Below are 23,586 nucleotides of genomic sequence, written 5' to 3' on the forward strand. Positions count from 1 at the left end.
GATTTGAGCCGGAAAAGAACAAAGTTTGAGTCACCCTACCTGAGGAGTTTCTCATTGCGTAGACGTCTTATAGAGAGAAAACTATTTTCCGACGGTACGACAATTATTCGATTAACAATTCTATGAATTAGTATCAGAGAAGCAGCTTGTTTTAATGTGCACCATACGTAATACTAATGACTACGCGCGTCATATTTTCTCATCGATATCACGCATATATTTTCAGGATTATAAATATATCCCCAAAAATAATATTTTTTAACAATTTGAAGGCTTAATTGATTTTGTGCTCTTAACGTAACGTCAGAAATGAATTTTCTTCTCATCTTCGAGAATTGTTTATTTGTATCAGATTACATATTGGATGACTAACGGAAATATCAAAGTGATTTGATTATTAAGATAATTGAATCATTTGATTTTCCTTCAGTTTTTATAGCTTCTTATTACAAAAGCTATACTTATGTTATTAGGAAACAGTGAAATTGTACGTAAAAAGCTTATTAGTTTTTTACTGTTTGACTTGAATTGCAAGTACAGCATCGATCTAATTTATATTATATAGATTTTGAGAGATAATTCTATAATGTTGAAATTGTGTCTTACATATCGTGAACAAATATCCTGGGAGGGTAAGCTCAACATTTTTCTTTTCTTTTGTTGCTGTTATACAGTGTCGTGCAGCATTTTATTAAATATTATTATTATGTTACCTTGTAAAATAAAAGAAACAATTTTACGCAGACGTGTACCATAGAGATTAAATTTTACCGATTTTTATGGAGTTAGCAATGTGCTGTATATAAAACACGATTTATGTGTGTATCTTTGGTTAATAAATGTTATTTTTGTGGATTAGCGAGCTAATAGCAGCATCATGTTAAGCATAATTACGTGTAACCATTTTCATACGAGAATTACTCAATAAGTCTGGCTTGTGTGCAGCTTAAGCTTCAATTTGTGTAACAATATCCATGTTTAATTATGTTTACGTGCATATGTATATGAATAATGCTCACGTGATTTTAACTCCGTAACTCTTCGAGCGCTTTAAAAATTAGTCCATACACCGCTAAAAACATTAAGAAGTATCAGTGTGGACGCGTTCTGAAACATTTTTATTAATTTGTATAACTGTGCATCAATGTAAAGATGGCGGCTTTTATTTACAGTTTGAAAAGAAAAATAATTTAGATTTAAGTTGCTTTGGGCATTACATTTTTCAAGTCACTAACGATTATTGTTTTAATTAACATTGTAATAATCTCAGTGTTCATGGATTTCATTGTCATATACATGCGTAATACTTTTACTATCACCAACATTTTATTGAAATATATCAATATTATGTTTCCTACTAGAACTGAGGTGACAATGAAATCCGATACATGTACACTTGTTACCTACTTGTTTTAAGGCGATATTGTAATCTTAAATATGATAACTGAAATAAATCCGGGGAATAGCTCCAGCGTGTAATATATATATGGTTTCTGTATCCGATTTAATCCTTAACTACACTAAGCCGTTGTAATTGTGTCTAATCATGCTGTTGGGTGCTCTGACGGGTGTGCGTGTTATCTGTTACAGCATATGCCCAAAAGTGGGAGCAGCTGTTAATACAGCAACGTGACACCCTGAATGCCGCGCTCGACCAAGTCAGCCAGTTCCGTGGGCAGCTCTTGCAGGAGGAGCAGATCAGTCAGAAGATGACCCGGATGCGCAACGTCACAACGCGGTACAATTAAGGATATTTTAGCGCGAACGCGAAATAACAAAAAAGACAAAAATAATTTATCACCTGTGAGGAAAGTCCGCTTTTTATGTGTGTCTCAATCTCTGATTACAAGCGCGCAAATAGCAAACATACATGACACTAGTGCGACATAAAGCAGTCCTATAAATGCAAAATGTAACAAAACACTTTGTCTTGCCTTTAAAAAATTGCTGCGAAGCGTCGTCAACAAGGGAGCGAAGGAGCTCGACTCGTGAAAAGAAAAGAACTTACCTTAGCGATCCTGTGTATTATATAACGATCCTTCTCGAACGGTTTCTCCATAGCGAAACGACAGAGTTAAGTGGTGGACTCCGCAAGGAAAAATATATATATATAAGAAAGTCGAAGTGTGACTATACAGCATAATAAAAGTAATCGCTTAAGAATTCACAAGTTCGGGAAGCTCTTGTCTTTATGCATTCATTTGTCGCGAAGCTCGCAAGAATCACCGAGGAATTTTTTAATTTGAATTTCGTGTCTTCTTTTAGCCCGGAGAAACATAGAAAATTTTTAATGCCGACGGACAAACAATGCACGTAGTGCAACGCGACGACTTAAAATTTCCACAGTAGTCCTGAGTGCGACTCGAAAAAACAAAAAATTTTCTAGGATCTTCGGGATAAAAGGAGTTCTTGAGTGACTCTTACAGGTTTTTCGGACCGCATTCAGGATTACTGTGGAAATTTTAAGTCGTCGCGTTGTACTTGTGTTCGAAATGCAAAGCACCACCGCGAGAACGATAATGCGCAAGCCGCGAAATCAGTTAACACCCATCTTTAGTCTGTAGAATGCTAGTGTATTATTACGTGGGACCCAGTCTATAATATCGGATGGAAGAAAAGCCTTAGTAAGCCGATTTACCAGAAGAAATGGAGATGCGTATATCACCGACGATACTTTGTATGCCTCGTTCACACACGCATACGCAATTACGAGCGCATACACATAAATACACATACACATATACACGTGCGCGCGTAGCGATCGACATTCTCGTAAACCAAATAACGACTGATTTCGAGAAAAAAAATGTAACTCTTTAGCTCGTAAGAAACTGCACGGCGGCGCTCGTCCAGTACGGATGTCCGAGTTTCTTAGTATTAATATCGTCGACGGCATCAAACAGTCCTCTTTTTTTTTTACGTTATTAAAGATATGAGATTAAAATTTTCATTTGATTTGTCAAACGCATACTCCTGTGTTTTCTTCCTTACTCTACTGAATCGCATCATCGCAAAGCGTGCGATAAAAACCATGTGTGTTAAGCTTGATTGTGAATACGTCCAATGGAAAACCGTTAATTTTGCTCAAGAGTTGCTGGACTGAACTTTACAAACTTAACGCTCTATGGACATATTCCTTTCAACGAAAGGGATTAAGCTTTGTTTCGCGTAAGCTACAAAGTAATAGTATCTTGCAGCTTCCCATTTCTTATATATTTCCTATAATCTTATAAAATACATCACGAGATTGATGTGTGGTGCAACACAATAATAAAGTGTATAAATATTAATTTTTTAATTCTGGGACAGGGAGAAAATAATATATCTTGACCAAAAATATAGAAAAATTTTTTAAAGAAATTTTAGAAACGAATTAGAGCGTCTACAATCAGTGTTTATCTCAAGCACAATTTGCTGCAATTCAGTAGAAGCATCTATCATATTTGCGATTATTTATGTAGGCTGACTTTGTTTCATATATAAGTAATTGGACAAAGATCTTATCACTATATTAATGACAAAGAAGTACATCACATCGAAATCGGATACACCATATGCACCATAGAGAGTTAAGAAGAGTAATATATCATATCTCGCATATCTCGACTTATCTTCGTTGCAAGATTTAATTCTAAGCGGCCGTTCCTGTCGCGTGAAATCCTCGCACGTTTACTCGCGAGCTAACAATCATCGCTAACAATCATGCTCGATTTTGTAAACGTTAGAATCGCTCTACGCAAGAAGTTACTTGATCTGGAAGCTTAGTGGTAAATTAGTAAGATAATGCTCGGATGAGGAAGGTGAGGATAACGGAGGATTGATATTTCTGTGTTGACGAGGTACATGATTTTTATATAAATATATAAAATAGTCATATATATATATATATATATATATGACTATTTTATATATTTATATAAAATATATATATATATATAGCGCGAGGATGTGTAAAGAAATTGTTTAAAATTGCTGTTATAAATCAAAAGTAGACAAGATAATTACATCTGCCGCCACGAGGGCATACTAATTTAATTTAGTATTATGAAATATATTTATAAAATATTTATTATAAAGCCTGATTCTTGTGCGAATGTACTAGGCTTCGTTCATCGGGAAAGTTCATATTTTTCGTTAGATATCTATCGTAATGTTCCTCGATGACTGCTAAGCATGTATCTTCTAATCGACATTACACGTTTTTCGGCAGTTATGCTGCGGTTCAGGCATACGAGTAATTCCATCTTCAAGATTTTATGATTGGTCGAATTTTCCGTGGACTACAAAATATCGCATTTCATCATCTCGAACATAGTATTTTTTTAATAAGTAGTGGCGTGATAGATGGAGCTTGACGTAATCGAAGGATGTTAATATATTTCTTATTTTTTATAATCGAATAATTTATGCGGAAGGAGACGAGTAAATTAAACACGACACGTAGCCCCGACCCTCGGGCATCTGTCCTCCTTGTATGTCGTACTTAGTAGTCGCTCTCTGAACTACTCTAATTCGATGTGCACAGAAAGATTTTCGATATGTATGAGAGGTGTCACGTTGTTGCTTTATGACTTTATGATGAAATAAATCAGATTGAAAAACGAAAGTTACATCACGCCCTTCATCTTGAGTGTATTTCAATAAAGTTGAGGGAGGATAATACGCACGTTACGAGCGAGACATTAAGTTTCCCCCGGTAATTATCTATTTCTCTAATTTTCTGATTTTCTATTGGGTTGTTCGGAAAGTAATTTCGTTTTTCACAAAGAGATGTCGTTAGTCGCGTTCCTCGATACTTAACGGGGCAAATTCGTTTTATATTTTGACAACTGACATTTCAGACGTCATTTAGTATCTTATTGTGTTGCGATCTGTCAAGTAATTTTTGTTTGGCATCACATCAAACATGGAAAATCAAAGTGAGCATTTTCGTAATATTTTGCTTTTTTACTACCGAAAGGGTAAAATGCAGTGCAAGCGAGAACAAAATTGTGTGCCGTGTACGAAGAAGATGTATTGAGTGAACGTCAGTGTCAGAATTGGTTTTCGAAATTTCGTACTGGAAATTTCGATTTGAAAGATGCACCACGTTCAGGTCGGCCAATTAAAGCTGATGACGGAAAATAAAGGCTCTGGTGGATGCAAACCGTCGCATAACAACACGCGAAATTGCTGAAAAGTTAAATTTATCGAATTCGACCGTTTACGATCATTTGAAACGCCTTGGATTCGTTTCAAAGCTCGATATTTGGGTTCCACACAATTTCAAGGAAATTGACTTGATTCGACGCATTACCATCTGCGATTCATCGTTGAAACGTGAAGAAAATGAACCATTTTTGAAGCGAATCATAACTGGAGATGAAAAATGGATTGTTTACAACAATGTTAAGCGAAAACGATCATGGTCCAGGCAAGATGAACCTGCTCAATCGACATCCAAGGCAGATATTCATCAAAAGAAGATCATGCTTTCTGTATGGTGGTATTGGAAGGGAATCGTATTTTTCGAGCTACTACCAAGCAACCAGACGATTGATTCGAAAGTGTATTGTCGTCAGCTGGATGAATTGGATGCTGCCATCAAGCAGAAGCGACCGGAATTGACTAATAGGAAAGGTGTCGTATTCCATCACGACAATGCCAGACCACACACAAGTTTGGTCACTCGCCAGAAGCTTTTACAGCTTGGATGGGATGTGCTACCACACCCACCATACTCTCCTGATCTGGCACCATCCGATTACCATTTGTTCCGGTCTCTACAAAATTCTTTGAACAATGTAAACTTCGATTCAAATGAAGGCGTCAAAAATCACTTGCTTCAATTTTTTGTCAATAAGGAGAAGGACTTCTATGAGCGTGGAATCATAAAGTTGCCAGAAAGATGGCGAAAGGTAGTGGAACAAAATGGCCAACACATCACTGAATAAAATTTATTCTAAATATGAAAAAACCGCCTTTCATTTTTCCTTGAAAAAACGAAATAACTTTCCGAACAACCCAATAGTTTCTAATTTTTAAATAATATATCATGCAAATTTATATTATTGCTACAGATATTAATCTTTTTTTTTTTATTTAATCTGGTCCGCCTTTCGTGTATCATTAAAAGAATTCCGTGTATCGTTTCGATGACGTGATACATCTGATGGGATTCAGGAAAGAATGGATCGTCCAACACACAATTGTGGAACGAGTACATCGTATTTAATTGCACATAGATACACAGGTAGGCATTAATTTTTATTTCGTACTCGGTAGAGCTGCACAAGACAACGATTACCAGAAATGCATGTGTGTAGACAGCATAGAGGTGAAGGCATGTAAACGCGACCGTGCCGATAAGTTTACATATCGAACAATGTACAGCCGGTCGCGATAAGTTTATTCTAATTCTCAGCGTCCCGTGGACGCGCATATCCTGCCAGGAAAAAGTTCGCCTCGGACACACCTCGTGCCATGACGAAGTTCTTTATCGGCTCGCAGGATGTTTTTGACGATCAATACCGGAACGTATTTTGACATCTCAATATTTTCCGCAGTAATGGAGCACACTTTGCATACGCGATCTGTTCAACTGGATTCAACTAGATTCGACCGGGTGATTCGTATTAGTTTCTCGACAAGAGTCGATTCCTTACTGCGTAACACATCACATATAACACGAACGCTATCATTTATTTGCACTACATCATATACATATACAGGGTGTTTCCTAAGTAAGTAGACAAACTTAAGGAGGATATTCCTTGGCTTATTTTAAGAAGAAAAGATCATATAAACATATGTCCTAAACTGCTTTTTTATTTTTGAGCGTGTACGTCAATCAATGGAAAGGAGAGTTGAGGCGTGTATCATGGCTGCAGGTGGACATTTTCAGCAGTTACTGTGATGTTATTATTTTTCTTTTTAGTTACTATTTTCTTTTTCGTTATAATTTTTCTTTTTGGTTACTATTGTTTTTCGTTTGTTTCATTTGCAATAACACAAACTATTCTATAATAAACGAAAAGTGAATGAAAACAGTGATGTACTTTTTTTTGGAAAACAAAGCAGTTTAGGACATATGTTTATATGACCTTTTCTTCTTAAAATAAGCCAAGGAATATCCTCCTTAAGTTTGTCTACTTACTTAGGAAACACCCTGTATATATATATATATATATACTATTATATATATATATACGATTAAAGTTCTGTACATGTCTTTTTTGCCACAGAAGAGAGGAAAAGGAAAACGTGCGGCAAGGAAATAAAACGTTATTACACGCCGTGCTTGGCAGCTAATGCGTTAACTCTGTATAGTCTTACGATAGCTACGTCCTATGTAAAATGTGAAATATCATTCTTTCGCAGAGGAGGTGGCTGTACAGATAGCGGAGGCTCGTGTGCCTACGTCGTCGTCGCTGATAGCTCCGAACACGATGCAGCCACATGAGCGTACCGAGAAACCGCGTGCGCGACGGGGGAAAAAACCGCAGTTATCTTCTCTAACGGTACATAACGTGGAATGGATACCGAAGGCGTGCTTTTGTACGGCTAACGACATTTATATTTACAGTCACTGGTGCGCGAAATATCGCGAGCCCGTTTCCAAAGCGCTCCCGCAAAGCACTTCAATCGTCCGTCCGCTCGTACACATATACGGCATCTACATTACGATTTATGTAATACATGTAACAAAGACTTCTTTATAAAAGGAACCGAGCGTTCTGGTCAGAACCGATAAATGGGCTTCTGAAGGTGTCGCAAAAACGATTTGCATTATAAAACTAATAATGGCAGAACTTAATTTCTATATACGATAAACCAATCAGTGAATTTGGGGAGATGACTGGAATCAAATATATTTATTACACGTTGATATATAATTATTGGATGTTCAATTCATGTTTAGGCTTCCGATCGGTTGACCACTTGTTCGCTGCATTCTCTCCCTATACATTGTAGGCGCTCAGTTCTTTTTATGTTTATCCAAGGCACGACAATTTTCAAAGTAGCTTCAACTCGAAACCTGATACACGCACGATCACATCGAATTATCAGATCATATGAAGCTCAGGATCAGGTAATTACGCCTGACGCTAACGTGCAATTATATTGTGTGACATCATTCGTAGGGGATATCCTACGCCGCAAAATATGAAGCTGTACATTTATTTTACAAATGTCAAGGATACCTATGAATATCTCTCTATGCGTTTTCGGGCATAACATGTTCACCCAGTTTTGTTATTGTACATTTTCAAAAATTCGCGTATAACGTGGCATAATATCATACCTTACATAACTAATGTAATATAAAAGACTTCCAAGGCACGAACTTAGGCGGCACGCAATAAAGTCCAAGTTTCGTCAATCTTCGAGAGCGTCAAGTTTGCGGCGGGATTTTCGCCGGTTTCGAGAAGAAACGCGCTTTTTATTTCGAAGATTGGGCTTCAAGGATCGGGCAAGATGCTTTGCAAACGGGCTTCGCGAGTAATCCGTAATGATTCAGTTGAAAAGAAAATGAAGACCGATGAGAACGTGAAATGTAATAGTTGTAAGTATAATCCTGCATATGGGAAACTATTCATATATATATATATATATACACGTACTGACGTACATTTTACAGTAATGCATCGTGCTCGTTTCAAACGTGACGGAGCTTGTCGTGCTGAAAAAATCTCGTAACTCCATTCCGACCAGGTTCGCCTTTCAATGGTTCATCGACGCGTACAATGATGCAGAGTGATCGCTACTGAGACTTCTATTAAGTCGTGGATATATATATATATATATATATATATATATATATATATATATATGAAAATCCCGGGCAAAATCGGATCACATCCTGCAGAAAGGAATAAAAAACCGCACGCTATCTTTTTTTCTAAGTTTATGCTTTAATTCTTCGGATGCAGAATATTCCTTCCTGCAAAATTCGACCCAATACAATTACCATTGTATCAGACAATAAGTTTTCTTAGCTAGAACGGGCTGAACATATTTTACATTTTACGCTTTTTTTTTGTTGTAATCGTCGATTATTGTCTCCATTACTTATGCAATTAGCGCAATTGTACGACGTGCAATGTGGAATAAGGTAACGTTCTATCGACGTTTGTACCAAATCAGCGTCCTATACTCGACTTGAAGTATGAAGTTACAATCTTTCGTCGCACACGTATTATATCATTTAACATGATCCAATTATAAGTTACACTTTTTTAGTCTTTTGCACTTTCTCTCGTTTATCACTTAATCGTAATTAATCGAATATCTTATCCCTTAGTACTTTCTTTTGTTTATCACACAATTGCAATTAACACGACGTGTTGTTTCTTCATATATAGTTCCTTTCGTTTATCACCGAATCGCAAATCTGCCAAATTGAATAGCAAAGAATCACAGTTAGGCACATCGGCAAACAAGTGACAGCAAACGGCAGTGAAAAAAAGGATGGTATTGTCTAGAATTATTAGGCACTGTGTGTTAATATCCGAGGCTAAGACACTCAAAGGCATCGGCGTACTTTCGAGACGCTCCGAGTTTCAGAGCTCGGGAACGTGTGTGATCGGGCAACAATAAAAGAATCGCGTTTCTCCGATAAAATATCACAGTGCGTAAATTAAACGTATTATGCGAATATTCCGTTCTTTTTTGGCACCTTTTTTTGTAATGTAAAAAAGTAACAAACGTAATCTCAAGATCAACTCCAATCAGCTGGTAAAAGTAACGTATAAACTTACTAACGTACAGATGACTTCTTTCATTACACATACACTGGTATACACACGCATGTATTGACAATTCCCAATATAGAATATGTACAACGGCACGTAATATAGGCTCACAGTACATTTATAACACGAACGTTATTCGTCTTACGTGTTATAAATATGAAAAACAATCGTGTACTGTTGTTCAGGAATTGTAATACGGAAAGCGACTGAATTGGTGCATGATGATACTATAATCGAAGAGTACAATGTAATTTACATAGAAATGGAGCAAGCCGTGAATCATCAAGATCTTTCTACGGATTACCGAGCTTGACGTGTTTCAATGTGTCATCGGACGCAGTTAACTTCCGGTAGTCAACGTGAGATCGGCGTCCAACATAAAAAAAAATATAGATCGTTTAGCAATGTAACCGCGCGCTACATCATGGATCGTACTTTAACGTTAAATCTGAATAGATCTACATAAGACGTAAATATATTTTAAAGTACACACGTAACTTAGCAGACACGAGCGTTAGATTATTCCTAATCGAGTGGATCAAAGAATATCTATCTTTTCTTTTTCTTTCTTTGTCAAGCAGCTGTAATCGTTTTTTTACTTTTTATCATCTCATCGCGTAAATGTTCTAAAATTGTCTTAAAGATTTCTAGCACATCCACTGGCAAATGTCTCCGCGTAATATAAGTCCATATAAAATAAACTATTACGACTGGATGCATAGATTTGAAAAATATTTCTTTCCTTTTTACACGTATGCCGTTATTATCTCTATGTAATAAATTCCTTCCCTATTTATTAATAACCGGAGTTTTACAGCGTCTGTAATGTACACTTCCTGCAATCGCGACAGTTCCCAGAGATCACTGGTAAGTATTTCGCGTTACTTCTCGCAATGTTCTATATATTTCTTTTTTCCACAAGTTACATCGTTACTTTTCTTTTCGTTTTTATATTCTCATTTTCTCGTAAAACATGATTCTAATATCGGTATAATATAACATAGAGTAACATATAGCTGTGACTGCGTCATCTGAATACAGTCTACATAAGTCTCAGGTTTGCGGTACCACGACCAAATATTTCTAAACTCTTAAAGTGCATCGAGATTAACTGTCCTATTTTCGTTAATAAATGTCGTTGTGACGTACGTGCATATTATTTATGACACAGAACTTATGGCGTTGTGGGGCGGGCCCATTTGCGTTAACACTTTATCTAACCATTGTAAAGGTCCATGCAAGTGTGCTTCTATCCAACAAGGAGTCGACGTAACGTCCTGCCTGTGATACTCGGCTCCCCAGCCTTTCACGAAAGACATTCTGTAAGCAACGAAAACACGTAAATTTACTAAATTTCTAATATAAAATACAGAATAATCGCACGAGTTATGTTAAGAATTATATATCTTGTGCTTAATTTTTATTGCAAGGATCTACATCAAGTGTGTCATCAAGTTACCTGATGGTGCACATCTTCGTTAACTCGTAGACAGCCTCGAAACCGTGATTCACGCTCTGCGAGAGAAGCTGGGCGAACTCTTGATTGTTGAATATCTTCAACGAGCATCCTGGTGGAATCTTACAAACCGTACTGGGATGGAAGCCGTGATGATGATTGCAATTTCTAGATTGCACGAATATCGCCGAGTCCGACAGGCATTCCGCGTAGACTTCTCCGCCGACGTAGTACAGATGCACCCCCTTTCCAATGTGCCGCCTCGTGTTCTCTATGGTGGAATTGCGGTTCACGTTAGACAGCTGCCCGAGGCAGAAGCGATCAGAATTGTTGCTCGGATTTGTAAAGCCGTCGATGATCACCGAATGCGACTGACAGTGGAACACCTCGCCCACTCGGCAGTTCAGCTCGTAGTAGGCGATCGAGGCCCAATAGGGTGGCTCTTGGTAACAGACGGGAGTGGCTCCCTCGATGGGCGCGCTCGTGTCCATCGGAACCGAGTCCGACGACGGGGTTTGTCCGGCTTGCGAGCCGTCTTCAGGCGGGGAATACGCCGGCGGCGGCGTCTCCGGCAATCCATTAGTGCCGTACGGGCTCTGCGGGTTCGGTAGCGTCGCGCTACCTGGGCTTGGCACGGAGCCGACGGAGGATATGGGCGACGTCGGATTCACGCCGCCCGTGGTGCTGGCGTTGAAGCCGCTCGACGAGTAGGACACGTTGTGTGGCATGCTCGGATCGGCCAACTGCTGAAATGGCAACAGAGAATGCCCGGGAGCGAACTCGGAGTGTCTAGGAACCAATACCGGAGGCAGCACTGGACTCTCCACTCTCTTGTAGTGGTAAGGATTGATGCAGACCTCTTTCTGCTTGGCAGAAAATGGATACTGACACAACTCCAGAGGTTTCAGCTCGTGATGCGACTGCAGGTCCGGCCATCGCCAGACTCGACAATATATTACGTGCGGCAAGCCTTTGCGATGCGACACCTGTAGCCTGCCATCTAAGCTTCTCGGAATCGTCACGCATTTACTTGGCGTTCCTGGACAGCTCAGTGCACGTTCGAGTTCCTCGATCGCGCCCTTGCGCTTCTTCAATTTTTTCACTAGCGAGTCCACTGCCTTCTCCGCCCATTTCTCTTCTTCGTCTCCCTGCTTCCAACCGAGCAGTTTCTTCACGGCGGGACTGGTGAACGAAAAGAGACTATTCAACGAGGACATGGGTCCAGAACTCGAAGCTCCTTCCTCATCATCCATGTTTGAAGGGGTATTAATTAAAAATGTTGGCTATCTAAAATATTCTCTTTCACGTCTACGAGGAGTAATTGTCGTCAGCAATCTGAAATCATACATAAATCATTCGAAATGATTATGAGCTCATGTTATAAATATGTAATAAAAGCAGCATGTGGACACACAATTTTAATCATTGCTTTTCAAAGTTATTCATTAATCATTTTTGCAATTCTTGAGAAAAATTATATATTTCTGTACATACAAACGTTTATTTAATATTTTACACGTTCATTCTAAATTACGAAATAGACAGAAATGTATATTAATTAGAAAAATATTTTGCCAAAACGAGACATTACTCTATATATTGCTCTAGTTCAGAAATTTATCATCTCTCTCCGCTGAGCAAACGAATTTTTAGAAAATATAAAACCTTCACAACATTCTTTACTACATAGTAGTAACAATACTGCATAAAAGCGCGGATCCGGATGCGGTCGTCGGTCGCCAATTCGAATTTTTGTGATGCTATTTTTACAGGAATATGTGAGTTTTGGCATGTCTCCTCCCACTACTGCGTCAACTCGCTGGACAAAGAGAACAAAATCCCATAAATTTCGAGTCTTTTTTAAAATGGAGATTGCGAGTTTTGACGGGGGAAAGTCTCGTGACGTTTAGAAAATATATTATTCGCGCGCGCGCGCACACACATACATGCACGCACGTATACACACACATAGGCACAATTGGTGTAAATCTAATTTTTTTAAATTGTAAATTTTAATGAAACGTGAATACAAAGCAGTACAATTTATCGAAATCAACGGGAGCACAAAACTGAAAAAACGTACAGCATTTTTGAGACAGAAGCTTCACATCACGTCACGTCACGTCACATCTGTTAATCAAAGCCGTTGCTAAACTATCAATACTCATTTGTTAAACAATTTGTTTTACAGATGTACGTAGAACGGGCGAATCTCTCTCTCTCTCTCTGACGCAAGTGGAGGCAAGCAGACAAGACGGTCCGACAAGTGTTACATCGCGTACGAGGTTAATTGCGCTACACGGCGCGAGCGCTCTCGTCCGAGAGGAGATCGCCGAGCGGCAAACCGCCGCGGCAGAAAAACTGACGCACACCGGAAGCACACACAGACTACACCCTTCCTCGAATCGGCACGCGAGTGCACCGCGCGCGCGATACGCGCTTCCATTCGGATATTCGTTCACTTACGCGCGCCTCCCAGGCGATTCAGCATTGTTTTTACCACGGTCTCCCACTCCTGCCCGCCTATCGCCCTCGACGCCACGCTCTCGCCATTACGATCTCTCGCCCAAGCAAAAAGCGCCCGCGGGGTTATCGATTTGCTGTTCGACTGCAGGCCGCTGCGCGCGGGGCGTCCCACGTCGTCGGCGTCGTCGATTCTGCGAGCGCACGACAACCGCACCGGGCGGCCGAATTTCGCGCGGCGGTACGCGGCTCCGCTCTGGTTTCCCTCTCGTGTCGATGGTTACCCTGCTGCGCTAAGCGCTAATCGCGGATGATCGACAGCGACGGAGAAGCGCGACGGCTTTTCCGACGGCACTGCTGATCGCACTTTGACAGGCAGCCACTCCGTCGCGACTCGCGCGAGTTCGAGCGCTCGACGTCCCGCCTCCCCGGTCCCGTGAACGACACCCGATGCCGCGGACTCCGATGTTCGGCGCGCGTACGTCCCTCGTCGCGCACGGCGACACTACGGCGAGTGTTTACTCGCCTCGGTGGATTACAGAGTAATACAGAGCGGAGCGACGGAACCGCACGCAGCCGCCTGATTGCAGTTTGCAACGCGCAAAGTTACTAGGAGAGCGGGTGCGTCAGAGCCGCCATGTTTACTCCAAACGGAGTACGTCGCAGATTGATCGCACTCTCGCGCGTGCCGAATTGCGATCGATGAAATGTAAAAAAAAATGTAATCGCACGGGAGAAAAATTGCTGTTGGTAGATTTATTCGATTGTCGTTTCTGTCAGACTGATTGGAAAGAGTAAACTATATATATACATATATATATATATATATAGTTTACTCTTTCAGTCTATATATATATGTATAGACTGAAAAATCCGATTAAACGAGAAACGCAAATTGATCTACATTTTCAGATACGATTTAAAATCGCCGAACATGAATTTACGTAGACGTACAGACGTGATGCAAATGTCTCTCGGCCAATCGAACATCCAGTACGGAATTTTCCATCAAGATTTCGCTTTATTTGGGGAGATGATTCTTTTTATTTTGCTGTAATCAATATAATTATTACATTATTTAGTTTTAAATTAATATCACGAATATCTATAATATATATACAATTTTTAATTCATTGGCAATATACCAATATTATATATTAAAAACATGATGGAAGATCCATATTTACACAGACCACGAAAACATTAATCGGCAGTCTACACGTGGCATTTGCGCCGATTGCACGTCACAAGCGCAGAGCAAATGCATTAAAATGCACCATCAAATTGGACAGATTCGATCAAGCACTTCAATCTTCAAGGCAGACGGCTAACGCACTCGCTTACGTACTTCAACCTCCATTCAAAAATCGCAGTCAATAGTGATATGGAATAATAAATAACGTTTGATTCTCTTTGGTCTTGAAAAATACTTCAGATCCCGACAGACAGCAATTCCCATTCAATCATTTTCCTGTATCTCGCCGCTCTTGTCCTCCAGGACGATCGTGTTGTGCTTTCCGGTGAACAGAGTCTCTTGGCTCAGGGCGGGAACTTGTCGGGAGAACTTGCTGGTCGCCCACAGGAACAGATCCAACGTCTGCTCCGTGCACTCGGCTATGAACCTCACGAACGGCCTCACGTCGCCGTCGTTCGCCAGCTGCAAATTCTCGTAGTACTCGTGACGGTGCTGCTTGTGGATGATGACCGGCGGGTAGCCGGCTTGCATGAGGATCATGTTCATGAGCAGGCGGGACGTCCTGCCGTTCCCGTCGGCGAACGGATGTATGTGTACTAATTTGTAGTGCGCGAGAGCTGCGTACCTACGAAGAAGATTGAATGACTCGTCAATTAATCATTTTCATTTGAAGAATTAAAGTATTTTAGAAAGGAACGCGTGAGGAGCGCCTCGCTCACCTCACTGGATGCATCCTGATGGCTCGCTCGCTGTTCAGCCACAACGCGAACTCCTCCATCAGATAGTGTATGTCGTCCGGCCCTGGAGGTATGTGGCCGCCAACGTACACTTGAGTCAGACGAAACTGGCCGCCTTCAACAGGATCCACGTGTCCTAGCACGCGTCTGTGTATCTCCAGTATATCTTTGATGGAAATGGACCCTACCCTGAGAAACGTATATTTATACTGTGTCAGCGCATCACGTGATAAGGGATCGTAAAGTGGATTTTTGCAGCCGAAGACCAGGGAAACGTTTTGATATTTAATATATTATTCTTCATCGAATCAGCGATGAACCTATTTACCCACTTACCTATTGACCAAGGTCGCATTGATGTACTTCATGGCGGCGTCTAATCCAAGGATCTCATTGTGCTCGTCGATGCTCTTGCCAGCGACTGCGGTACGCGTCTCCACTATGGCTCTTGTTTGCGCCAGGTTCATGGTGTTCCCTTCGATCCCAACTGTGTGATAGATATGTTGGAAGTAAGCCTCCTTCTTGGCGCGTATCAATGCGGCGTTGTTGTCAGGTATCGTCGACAGTGCGTCCCTCTTCTCATCAATGCGCCTCAGCATCTTCCTGTCGAGCTCCTCGACCACGCGCGCCGTCCTCTGACTGTTCATCAGAGCACCCTCGTGATTCGGCTCGTACGTCAGAGCACGCACGTAAAACTCATTCGCCTTGATTATGTCGTTCTGAGTGTGCTCCAAGAACTCGCCGTAGCGATTCAGAACGTCCGGATGACAAGGCGCCAACGCCATCGCGTGTTGAAACAGTTTCACAGCCCTCCTCTGCTTGCCGGACAGTTTCATCTCCAGCGCCATGTGCAGGGACATCAACGCCTCCATCACCGACGTCGCACTGTTCTCCACCTGGTTCTCCAGCTGGTCCAGTTTTGTGCCCAACGCGACGTTGAGTGTATTGTCATCGTACACGTTTAAGATTCCCTCCGAAGGTAGCGGCACAAACACGTGACGAGATTCCTGTCCTGGAAACGAATTCAAACTCGATTATTATTAATTATTTGCTCAATTGTTTCATCAACGATCAAAGTGTGACGCGTCGTTCGCGAATGTTATCGCAGCGAGCGACGTTACAATTACACGTCCGGAGTAACCGGCGCTGTTAACGATGCTCGCTCACCTGTGAAATCGGTAGACAAGCCACGTAGGTACTGAGACAGCAGCGTGCCGATGACGGCGACCGCGATCCCAGAAACGAAGACGAGAGAGACGGTCAGGCGGTTCGGTGTCATTTCGTCCGTCAAGGCATCCTTGCGTCTAGCACTCACGTGAACGGTCCTTGCGTACCGCACGTAACAGGACAGCGACAGCATCTTTCCCCGCGTCGGCCGCTTCTCTTCTCACGGATCTTACTTTCGACGAGGCACCGTGACATTCTTACCGCACGCGCCGCACATATACGCTCGGGTGACGAAACGCATCATGACGCGCTCGTCACACGAAGCGCGGCGTGCGTCACTAGACACATCCATGTGGTTCATCCCGATTGGCTGAGGCGTGCACGCACAGCTGCTCGAGAATTCCCTAGATTCAATCGCGCGCGCTTTCCGCTCTGTAAATCCGTGACGTGTGTGAAGTTAGCCCCGCACTTTTTGAATTTCATCTTTTTCTTGATTGCGCTGAATCGTGCTACGTTTGTGCCATATTGTGTCGCAAACCGCAGTTCAATATCTCAAACCGTTTTCGAAAAAAAATAAAAAACGAAAAATTTGGTGGCCCCGCACTTTTCGAATTTTGCTGACTTTTTTTGTCAATCTCTTTCCATTTTACCTACTACTTTCGATAGTCGTTCATTTTTCTCGACTAGCATAATTCAGCACAATTTACTAAATTCGATTATGTACCATGGTTTGGACGGTACGGAGTTTTGCATTTTTCTATTCCTAAACCCTAAGTTCCTATCAGCGACTGTTTTGCAAAATCCAGTAATCTGACGAAATTGTGTCATTAGAAAAAAGTTGTTGTGCTCGTCGATCGCAATCTGGTACAACCGAAAAAAATTCGAAAATGTCAAATTTTTATTTCGCCCTCACCATTTTTTGGATAACTTTGACTAATCTTCACGATAATCCACGCTTCTTATGCATGTGTTTCGTAGATTTTGAGTAGCACATCCAGCACAACTCGCAGAATTCGATTATCGTTCGCCGTTCGTAAGTTATAAGAGTTTGAAATTTTCTATTCCTAAAAAACCGTTACACTTCAGTCCTAACTTTCTCTATACTACGATATCTAGCGGTCTGAGGAAATTTTGTCACTTGAAAAAGTTGTGCTACTCTAGCACAATCCGGCACAAGTGGAAAAAATTCGAAAATGTCAAATTTTTTATTCACCCCCACCCCTTTTTCATTAATAATTATCGACTCTCAAATTAATTTCCGATTTTTATGCATGTCTCTCGTAGAGAATGAGTAATACAACTCAGCACAACTCGCAGAAATTATATATATTTGCCTTGCAATGTGATTTTATGTTTTTTTAATCTATCTTTATGAATTTTTTTTATCGAAACGGAATGAAATATTCAAGTTTTTCCAACGGCACAACACGGCACAAGTCAACGCCAATTTGGAAAAAAAATTTGAGCTTAATAGCGAAAAAGTGCGGGGCTACCAAATTTTTCATCTTATTTTTTTTTCGAAAACTGTTTGAGATATTGAACTGCGGTTTGCGGCACAATACAGCACAAACGGAGCACAATGCAGCACAATTAATGAAAATTCAAAATTCGAAAAGTGCGGGGCTACCAAATTTTTCATTTTTTATTTCTTTTCGAAAACGGTTTGAGATATTGAACTGCGGTTTGCGGCACAATATGGCACAAACGTAGCACAGTTCAGCACAATCAAGAAAAAGATGAAATTCAAAAAGTGCGGGGCTAACTTCACACACGTAAATCCGTGAGCCTTTCTAGTTCAGTCGTTCTACGGAAGTTCCATTTAGCGACGCCCGACGTGAGCGCCACTCTGTCTTCGTCGCTCATTGGACAATGAAAGAGATGGACGATGCGAGCGCTAAATGGAACGTACCCTAGCGCTTCCAAGTTCCGCCGTTCCGCGCGTCCACTTTTGAATATCTCAACTTTCAATTAAAAATGCATGTAATATCTCTCTTAATATTATCGTGGAAAGAATTTTAATTCTAATATCGGACTTCCGAATCGTTACCAACTAACAATTTAAAAAGAAATATTTTGCGTCTCCTCCCCACTTCACTCCGCCATTCTACCCGTTGGCCGCGCTCGTCCTGTATCTTCGTCCGTCCGAGAGTAAGTATATATGCTTGGTAATGTGAAATATAGCAACTGCACGCAGTCGCATACCTAAATACATTGAAGTTCATACGTATTCCTTCATAGATTGAATATGGTGCGCGGCGACAGGCACGTTTTGCATTATATTCGCGAACGGGAGTCGGGCAAGGCGAAAGCCGGTACGCGGATCTATTCAAGATGGCCGTTACTTAACATTGGAAAGTACAGCATCGATCGGCGATTGCGTCGGACTGGATTAATCTCAGGTATTAATCATCCATGTCGATGTTAATCGTACGCTAGATTTACTTCAAATTATATTTAATATTTAATTCTTATAATTATAATTAATTATTATGTCATCAGTGCTAATGCGAATTTATTATAGGCACGAATTATCGTACATATGTATGTATCGTATTACATACGAATAATGGTATATAAAAAATGATGCAGAATTTTTCACTTAAGGGGGGAGCCTGCTTTAGAACGCTGAAAATAAGGTATATTTTACGAATTGTTTTTGGAGAAACTATACAGCGGATCATTATAAAACTTTGATGCATTTATTAATACATGTTTAAAGATAAAGAAAATTATTTTTTGATTTGAATATATCGCCTATAGAGGTCGTCCTGGAGAAATCTTAGTGCAGCCGCGTCGCCGGCATTGCAAATTGGTGAGCATTCTCCTGCCTCCAAATTTCGTCTAAACTGAAAAATTGAAATGTGTTCTCGTTATTTATGAATTCCCATCGTCGATGAACCAAAGAGAGCAGAAAAAAGTTGAAAAGTGCCAAAATGGTGTAGCTTAGAACACAAAAGTACGATTTTTAGGCAAAGTTGTTAAACTTTTTCATGCAAAAGTAATTGTTTAACTTAATGTTTTTATGAATATTAAAGGTTCATCGACGATGGGAATTCATAAATAACGAGAAAATATTTCAATTTTTCAGTTTGGATGAAATTTGGAGGCAGGAGAATGCTCGCCAATTTGCAATGCCGGCTGCACTAAGATGCCTCCAGGACGACCTCTACAGGCGATATATTCAAATAAAAAAATAATTTTTTTTATCTTTAAACATGTACTAATAAATGCATCAAAGTTTTATAATGATCCGCTGTATAGTTTCTCAAAAAAAAATTCGTAAAATTATACCTTATTTTCAACGTTCTAAAGCAGGTTCCCCCCTTAATGCAATTTAATTTTAATTTAGGTTATATCGCCGAGATTTCTCTTTCAGTTGATAGTAGATGATAAAACTTGCGATATTAAAGTAAGAGATTGAACGAAATAAATTTTCAATCCCAACAAGCTTATCTTCGTTGCATTACAGTCATCAGAGTGTAATGCATTGCCATTACGTCCAGTCGTTCCGAAATTATGTCTTTAGTTTCATGTATCCCTTCTAGTCCTTGCACTTCCAACTCGATATCGCCATGGTGGAATGAGAATCTTTTTATGAAAACTCTCCTTTTGAAAAAATATGATATATGCAATAAGCAACATTGCATAAATTAATTTTAATATTTATAAGTTGCGCAATCACAGTGCATTTGTTTCATTAACGTAATTTTTCCGAGCGTATTATCTCCGTTAAAAACTTTGTATTCTTACTTTAACTCGCGGAGCAGGCACGCTTTCGCTACTAACACGCGAGTAGGTTCGCAAAATCGAAGAACTAGGAGCTACCTCGCAGTTCGCTACACGGCTCTCAAAGAAATCTCCATTTTTTCCCGTTTTTTTGGGATTAGTGTAACAAGTAGAGTTCCTCGCCTGATGTGTCTTGTCTCTATTCATAATACATAAAATAATTAGTTTGTTTATTGCAAAAATTAAGTTTTCCTTACTTGCACAATCGCCAATCCGAGATCCTTTCGCCTTGATTTTTCGTGATTTGTGACGCATGATGTTGCTGACGCGATAAGGATGCAGTATTATTCATGATAAATGTATCATGATAAATTCCCTGAAATACGAGACATTAATAATAATAATTGAAGAAAATTACTTTAATTTTATCGTTAAAAGTAGAGAGATAAGATGAAGAAAAGATATTTACTGAAGTTTTTCGTTCGGAACAGTGATTTCCGTGTTCAGAGTGGTGTTGCCATGTCGTGGAATTGCGTGGTAAAGATTTTTTTATCAATTGATCTTGCATCTGTCCGCGTTTCATGATGATTATGTGGCCGTTATTATCAGAATTCGTGGATGTGCGATTCCGAAGATTATCTTTGGCGGCTCTGCAAAAAAGATAATGAAATAATATATGAATAAATCACGTAAATTGTATCTTATTTGAATCATGCTTGATGCATTTAATCACTTGATTGTCATGGCCAACGACGATGCATTTTTAGTTCGACGCGTAGAATTTCGAAGAAATTGTGATGCTAACTGATAAGCAGCAGCGCTGGCTGTTTGATACAATTTATGTACCCTATTAAAAATAAAAGATACAGGTATAGATATGAGTAATTATAACATGAAACACCTTCCTGAAAAGTCTGCCACGTCAGTCTGTTCCTCTTACTTGATATTATACATGCCACCGATTTCCCCGTACTTTCGTTTTATTATTTCAGCCTCGACAGCAGCTACGGTAGTTCGCATCGCCGTCGCAATCTCGTTTACTATCTATAATAATCAACGATGCAATCACCTTGCACGGCATTTTGGATGGCGTTACTAATTAGTGCATGTTTTAAGATCGATCAAAAATCCGCAAATTACGCAATCAATTAAAGTTAAAAATTTATTATACAATAATGCGAGCGTGGCAGTAAGAGATGTATCGATTCGTTAAAATTGTAAAATTGTTTATTATTATGAATATCAAGAAGAAATCAAGATTTTGAATATTTCAAAAGAGACGGAAATATTTTTAACTTGTACTTTTAGACAAGATCCTTATCTATATTGAAATATGCATCAAAGTATAACTCTAAAAACTAATTTTTTCACAATAAATTAAAAAATTGAAAATTAGAAAACACAATCATGTTTTCTTTCTTCTCTTTACATATTTTTCGAATTTTACACCTAAGAAAATACGGGCTTTAGAATATCCTATATATATTACCATGAGATGATCGGAGACGTTCAAGTCGTCTTCGGAGCAAAGGTGAAGATTGCTCTTCGACGACGCAAGGATCCACGGATGGTCAAGGATCTCTCGAATGGTGATCCTCTCGCGAGCTGATGGAACGAGCAGGCGGTTTATCAAGTTCCTGCACTCTTTGGACGTTTGGCACATGGCTTTCTCTTGAATCGACGTCAAGCCCCTGTTGATCTGGATCATCAGCTTCCGTCGACGTTCCTCCAACGACGTCCACTCGTCGCGAGGACACAGAAATGGAAGTCGACCGATGGTCATCCCGTATAATACGACTCCTCTGTTGGTCACATTGTTGCATAAGTTAAATGTTGAGCTTTAAAATATATTCGCTGACATTGAGTAATAATTAAAGCAGTAAAACGTGGAATAGCTCAAAGTTGTTTCTGATTTCGGTTGAAGGTTTTTCTTTAGTTAAATTTCTTTGGAAAATATTTAATGAAACCTGCAAATATGCGTTTACTTACAGACTCCATAAGTCTACTTCCGGTCCATATCGTTTACCTACGACGAAAAGCTCCGGCGCAGCATACTCCGGAGATCCACAGTGCGTTCGCAGAGGATCGTCGCTGGCGTAAATATTGCTGAGTCCGAAATCTACGAAATCATGAAAGACATCTGTCATCGAACTGGTGAGTGCTTCTTAGAAAAAGTACAATCTTCAGCTGTTATGAAATTTATGAATTGTACAATAACTATGTCACACTGTCTAAACATTTTACCGAGAATCAACCTTGATATTTATTTTTACGAGTAGAAAAGAGATACGAAAGATATATAAAATCGCAAAGTATATCACGTTCAATTCGATATTTTCGCAAAAATATCTGCATTGGGATCAAATTTGCTCTCGCATACACGATAGCAGTTGCAGGTTCGTTAAGAATAATGAGCATTATGTTTCCCGCCGTAATTATATAAATCACGTCCAGAATGAGAGAGTGCAATTTATCGCGGGTGCAATTTTTTATGCGAATTTTCGTCGATCTCAGGTGGATCTGATTTCACGCTCGAAAATCGAGCGTCACGCGACAGGGAACATTGCAGTTGCGATTTTCGCGGTGCACGCGAATCTACGCGATTCGATCGATGGCGATTGCTGCAATCACCGCGACCACAACGTTCCCTCGTCTCCCGCTCGATACACCAACGTCCATGTACACACGTCTGCCCCTCACCCACTATCTTGATCTGTTCCTTGCGCTCGTCTTGCAGCACGATGTTCTCCATTTTGAGATCCCTGCAACAGAAACACAAGCGTCTTTTGATAGGTTGGAAGATACGTTTAGTTTCAAAGAAAGAGATCCTGAGAGAATCAAGAAATAAATCAGCACTTTAAAAATAAAATATTTTAAAGTGTCGTTACGTCGAGTTAAAAGTGAATAACATTTATATTTGATAGCGAAAATTTACTATTTAGAGCCAATTTACTTTAACTTCGATGATAGATATTTGAATAAATATGAAATCGACTTTTCTTTAGAAAAAGTTCTAGAAAGCTTATTCTTAACTTCTTTTAAATTTAATTTATTTGGAATGAGGTAATCACTATTCGTTGTTAGTTATGATATATAAAATAACGATGC

The 23,586-nt window shown here is 39.9% G+C and overlaps 4 protein-coding genes and 1 long non-coding RNA gene across 14 annotated transcripts in view; 2 read left to right on the forward strand and 3 right to left on the reverse strand.

Moving 5' to 3' along the window:
• Window positions 1-4,606, forward strand: part of LOC105275881 (kinesin-like protein Klp10A) — a 37,390-nt gene extending 32,784 nt beyond the window's left edge. For 4 of the 8 annotated variants that reach the window (XM_026973588.1, XM_011333059.3, XM_026973585.1 and 1 more), the window contains 2 exons: window positions 2-94; window positions 1,591-4,606. In XM_026973588.1, the coding sequence (XP_026829389.1) occupies window positions 2-94; window positions 1,591-1,748 (251 nt within the window). In that variant the 3' untranslated portion in view covers window positions 1,749-4,606. The remainder of the gene's footprint in view (window position 1; window positions 95-1,590) is intronic. The other 4 variants (XM_020030540.2, XM_011333060.3, XM_026973586.1 and 1 more) reach the window with 2 other exon arrangements.
• Window positions 4,607-9,004: 4,398 nt separating this feature from the next.
• Window positions 9,005-14,155, reverse strand: LOC105275879 (protein mothers against dpp). 3 transcript variants are annotated; one of them, XM_011333053.2, is made up of 3 exons: window positions 13,274-13,650; window positions 11,194-12,525; window positions 9,005-11,054 (listed from the first exon to the last, which is right to left on the reverse strand). In XM_011333053.2, exons 2-3 carry the CDS (start codon window positions 12,441-12,443, stop codon window positions 10,895-10,897), a joined length of 1,410 nt encoding a protein of 469 aa, XP_011331355.1. In that variant the 5' UTR covers window positions 12,444-12,525; window positions 13,274-13,650; the 3' UTR covers window positions 9,005-10,894. The 3 variants fall into 3 exon arrangements, with proteins under 3 accessions (XP_011331355.1, XP_019886100.1, XP_011331354.1); XM_011333052.3 differs by lacking the exon at window positions 13,274-13,650 and adding an exon at window positions 13,657-14,155 and having other exon boundaries at window positions 9,024-11,054; XM_020030541.2 differs by having other exon boundaries at window positions 11,194-13,650.
• Window positions 14,156-14,312: 157 nt separating this feature from the next.
• On the forward strand, window positions 14,313-15,065 carry LOC113562900. Its single transcript, XR_003407229.1, has 2 exons — window positions 14,313-14,399; window positions 14,566-15,065. It is a non-coding gene; the product is annotated as an uncharacterized LOC113562900 (long non-coding RNA).
• Window positions 14,787-17,070, reverse strand: LOC105275878 (adenosine monophosphate-protein transferase Fic). The gene is made up of 4 exons (XM_011333051.3): window positions 16,753-17,070; window positions 15,922-16,597; window positions 15,568-15,774; window positions 14,787-15,473 (listed from the first exon to the last, which is right to left on the reverse strand). The coding sequence occupies exons 1-4, from the start codon at window positions 16,943-16,945 to the stop codon at window positions 15,113-15,115; spliced, it is 1,437 nt and encodes a 478-aa protein (XP_011331353.1). The 5' UTR covers window positions 16,946-17,070; the 3' UTR covers window positions 14,787-15,112.
• A 2,981-nt stretch (window positions 17,071-20,051) lies between these two features.
• On the reverse strand, window positions 20,052-23,230 carry LOC105275912 (MAP/microtubule affinity-regulating kinase 4). Its single transcript, XM_026973816.1, has 7 exons — window positions 23,179-23,230; window positions 22,468-22,642; window positions 21,968-22,280; window positions 21,419-21,522; window positions 21,212-21,325; window positions 20,948-21,128; window positions 20,052-20,854 (listed from the first exon to the last, which is right to left on the reverse strand). Exons 1-7 carry the CDS (start codon window positions 23,228-23,230, stop codon window positions 20,732-20,734), a joined length of 1,062 nt encoding a protein of 353 aa, XP_026829617.1. The 3' UTR covers window positions 20,052-20,731.
• Between the last annotated feature and the right edge of the window lie 356 nt (window positions 23,231-23,586).

The sequence above is a fragment of the Ooceraea biroi genome, chromosome 11 (genome assembly GCF_003672135.1).
Source record: "Ooceraea biroi isolate clonal line C1 chromosome 11, Obir_v5.4, whole genome shotgun sequence".
NCBI classification, from domain to species: domain Eukaryota; kingdom Metazoa; phylum Arthropoda; class Insecta; order Hymenoptera; family Formicidae; genus Ooceraea; species Ooceraea biroi.

Coding starts and splice junctions, on each gene's coding strand:
- LOC105275879 (XM_011333053.2), bottom strand. CDS start 12,443: ATGGATGATGAGGAAGGAGCTTCGAGTTCTGGACCCATGTCCTCGTTG. Junction 11,055..11,193: donor ACGAAGATGTGCACCATCAG/GTAACTTGATGA, acceptor CGTTGCTTACAG/AATGTCTTTCGTGAAAGGCT.
- LOC105275878 (XM_011333051.3), bottom strand. CDS start 16,945: ATGCTGTCGCTGTCCTGTTACGTGCGGTACGCAAGGACCGTTCACGTG. Junction 15,775..15,921: donor AATGCGACCTTGGTCAATAG/GTAAGTGGGTAA, acceptor TACGTTTCTCAG/GGTAGGGTCCATTTCCATCA. Junction 15,474..15,567: donor ATCAGGATGCATCCAGTGAG/GTGAGCGAGGCG, acceptor TCTTCTTCGTAG/GTACGCAGCTCTCGCGCACT.
- LOC105275912 (XM_026973816.1), bottom strand. CDS start 23,230: ATGGAGAACATCGTGCTGCAAGACGAGCGCAAGGAACAGATCAAGATA. Junction 21,523..21,967: donor ACGTCTCCGATCATCTCATG/GTAATATATATA, acceptor TGATTATTATAG/ATAGTAAACGAGATTGCGAC. Junction 21,129..21,211: donor TCGTTGGCCATGACAATCAA/GTGATTAAATGC, acceptor TCTTTTTTGCAG/AGCCGCCAAAGATAATCTTC.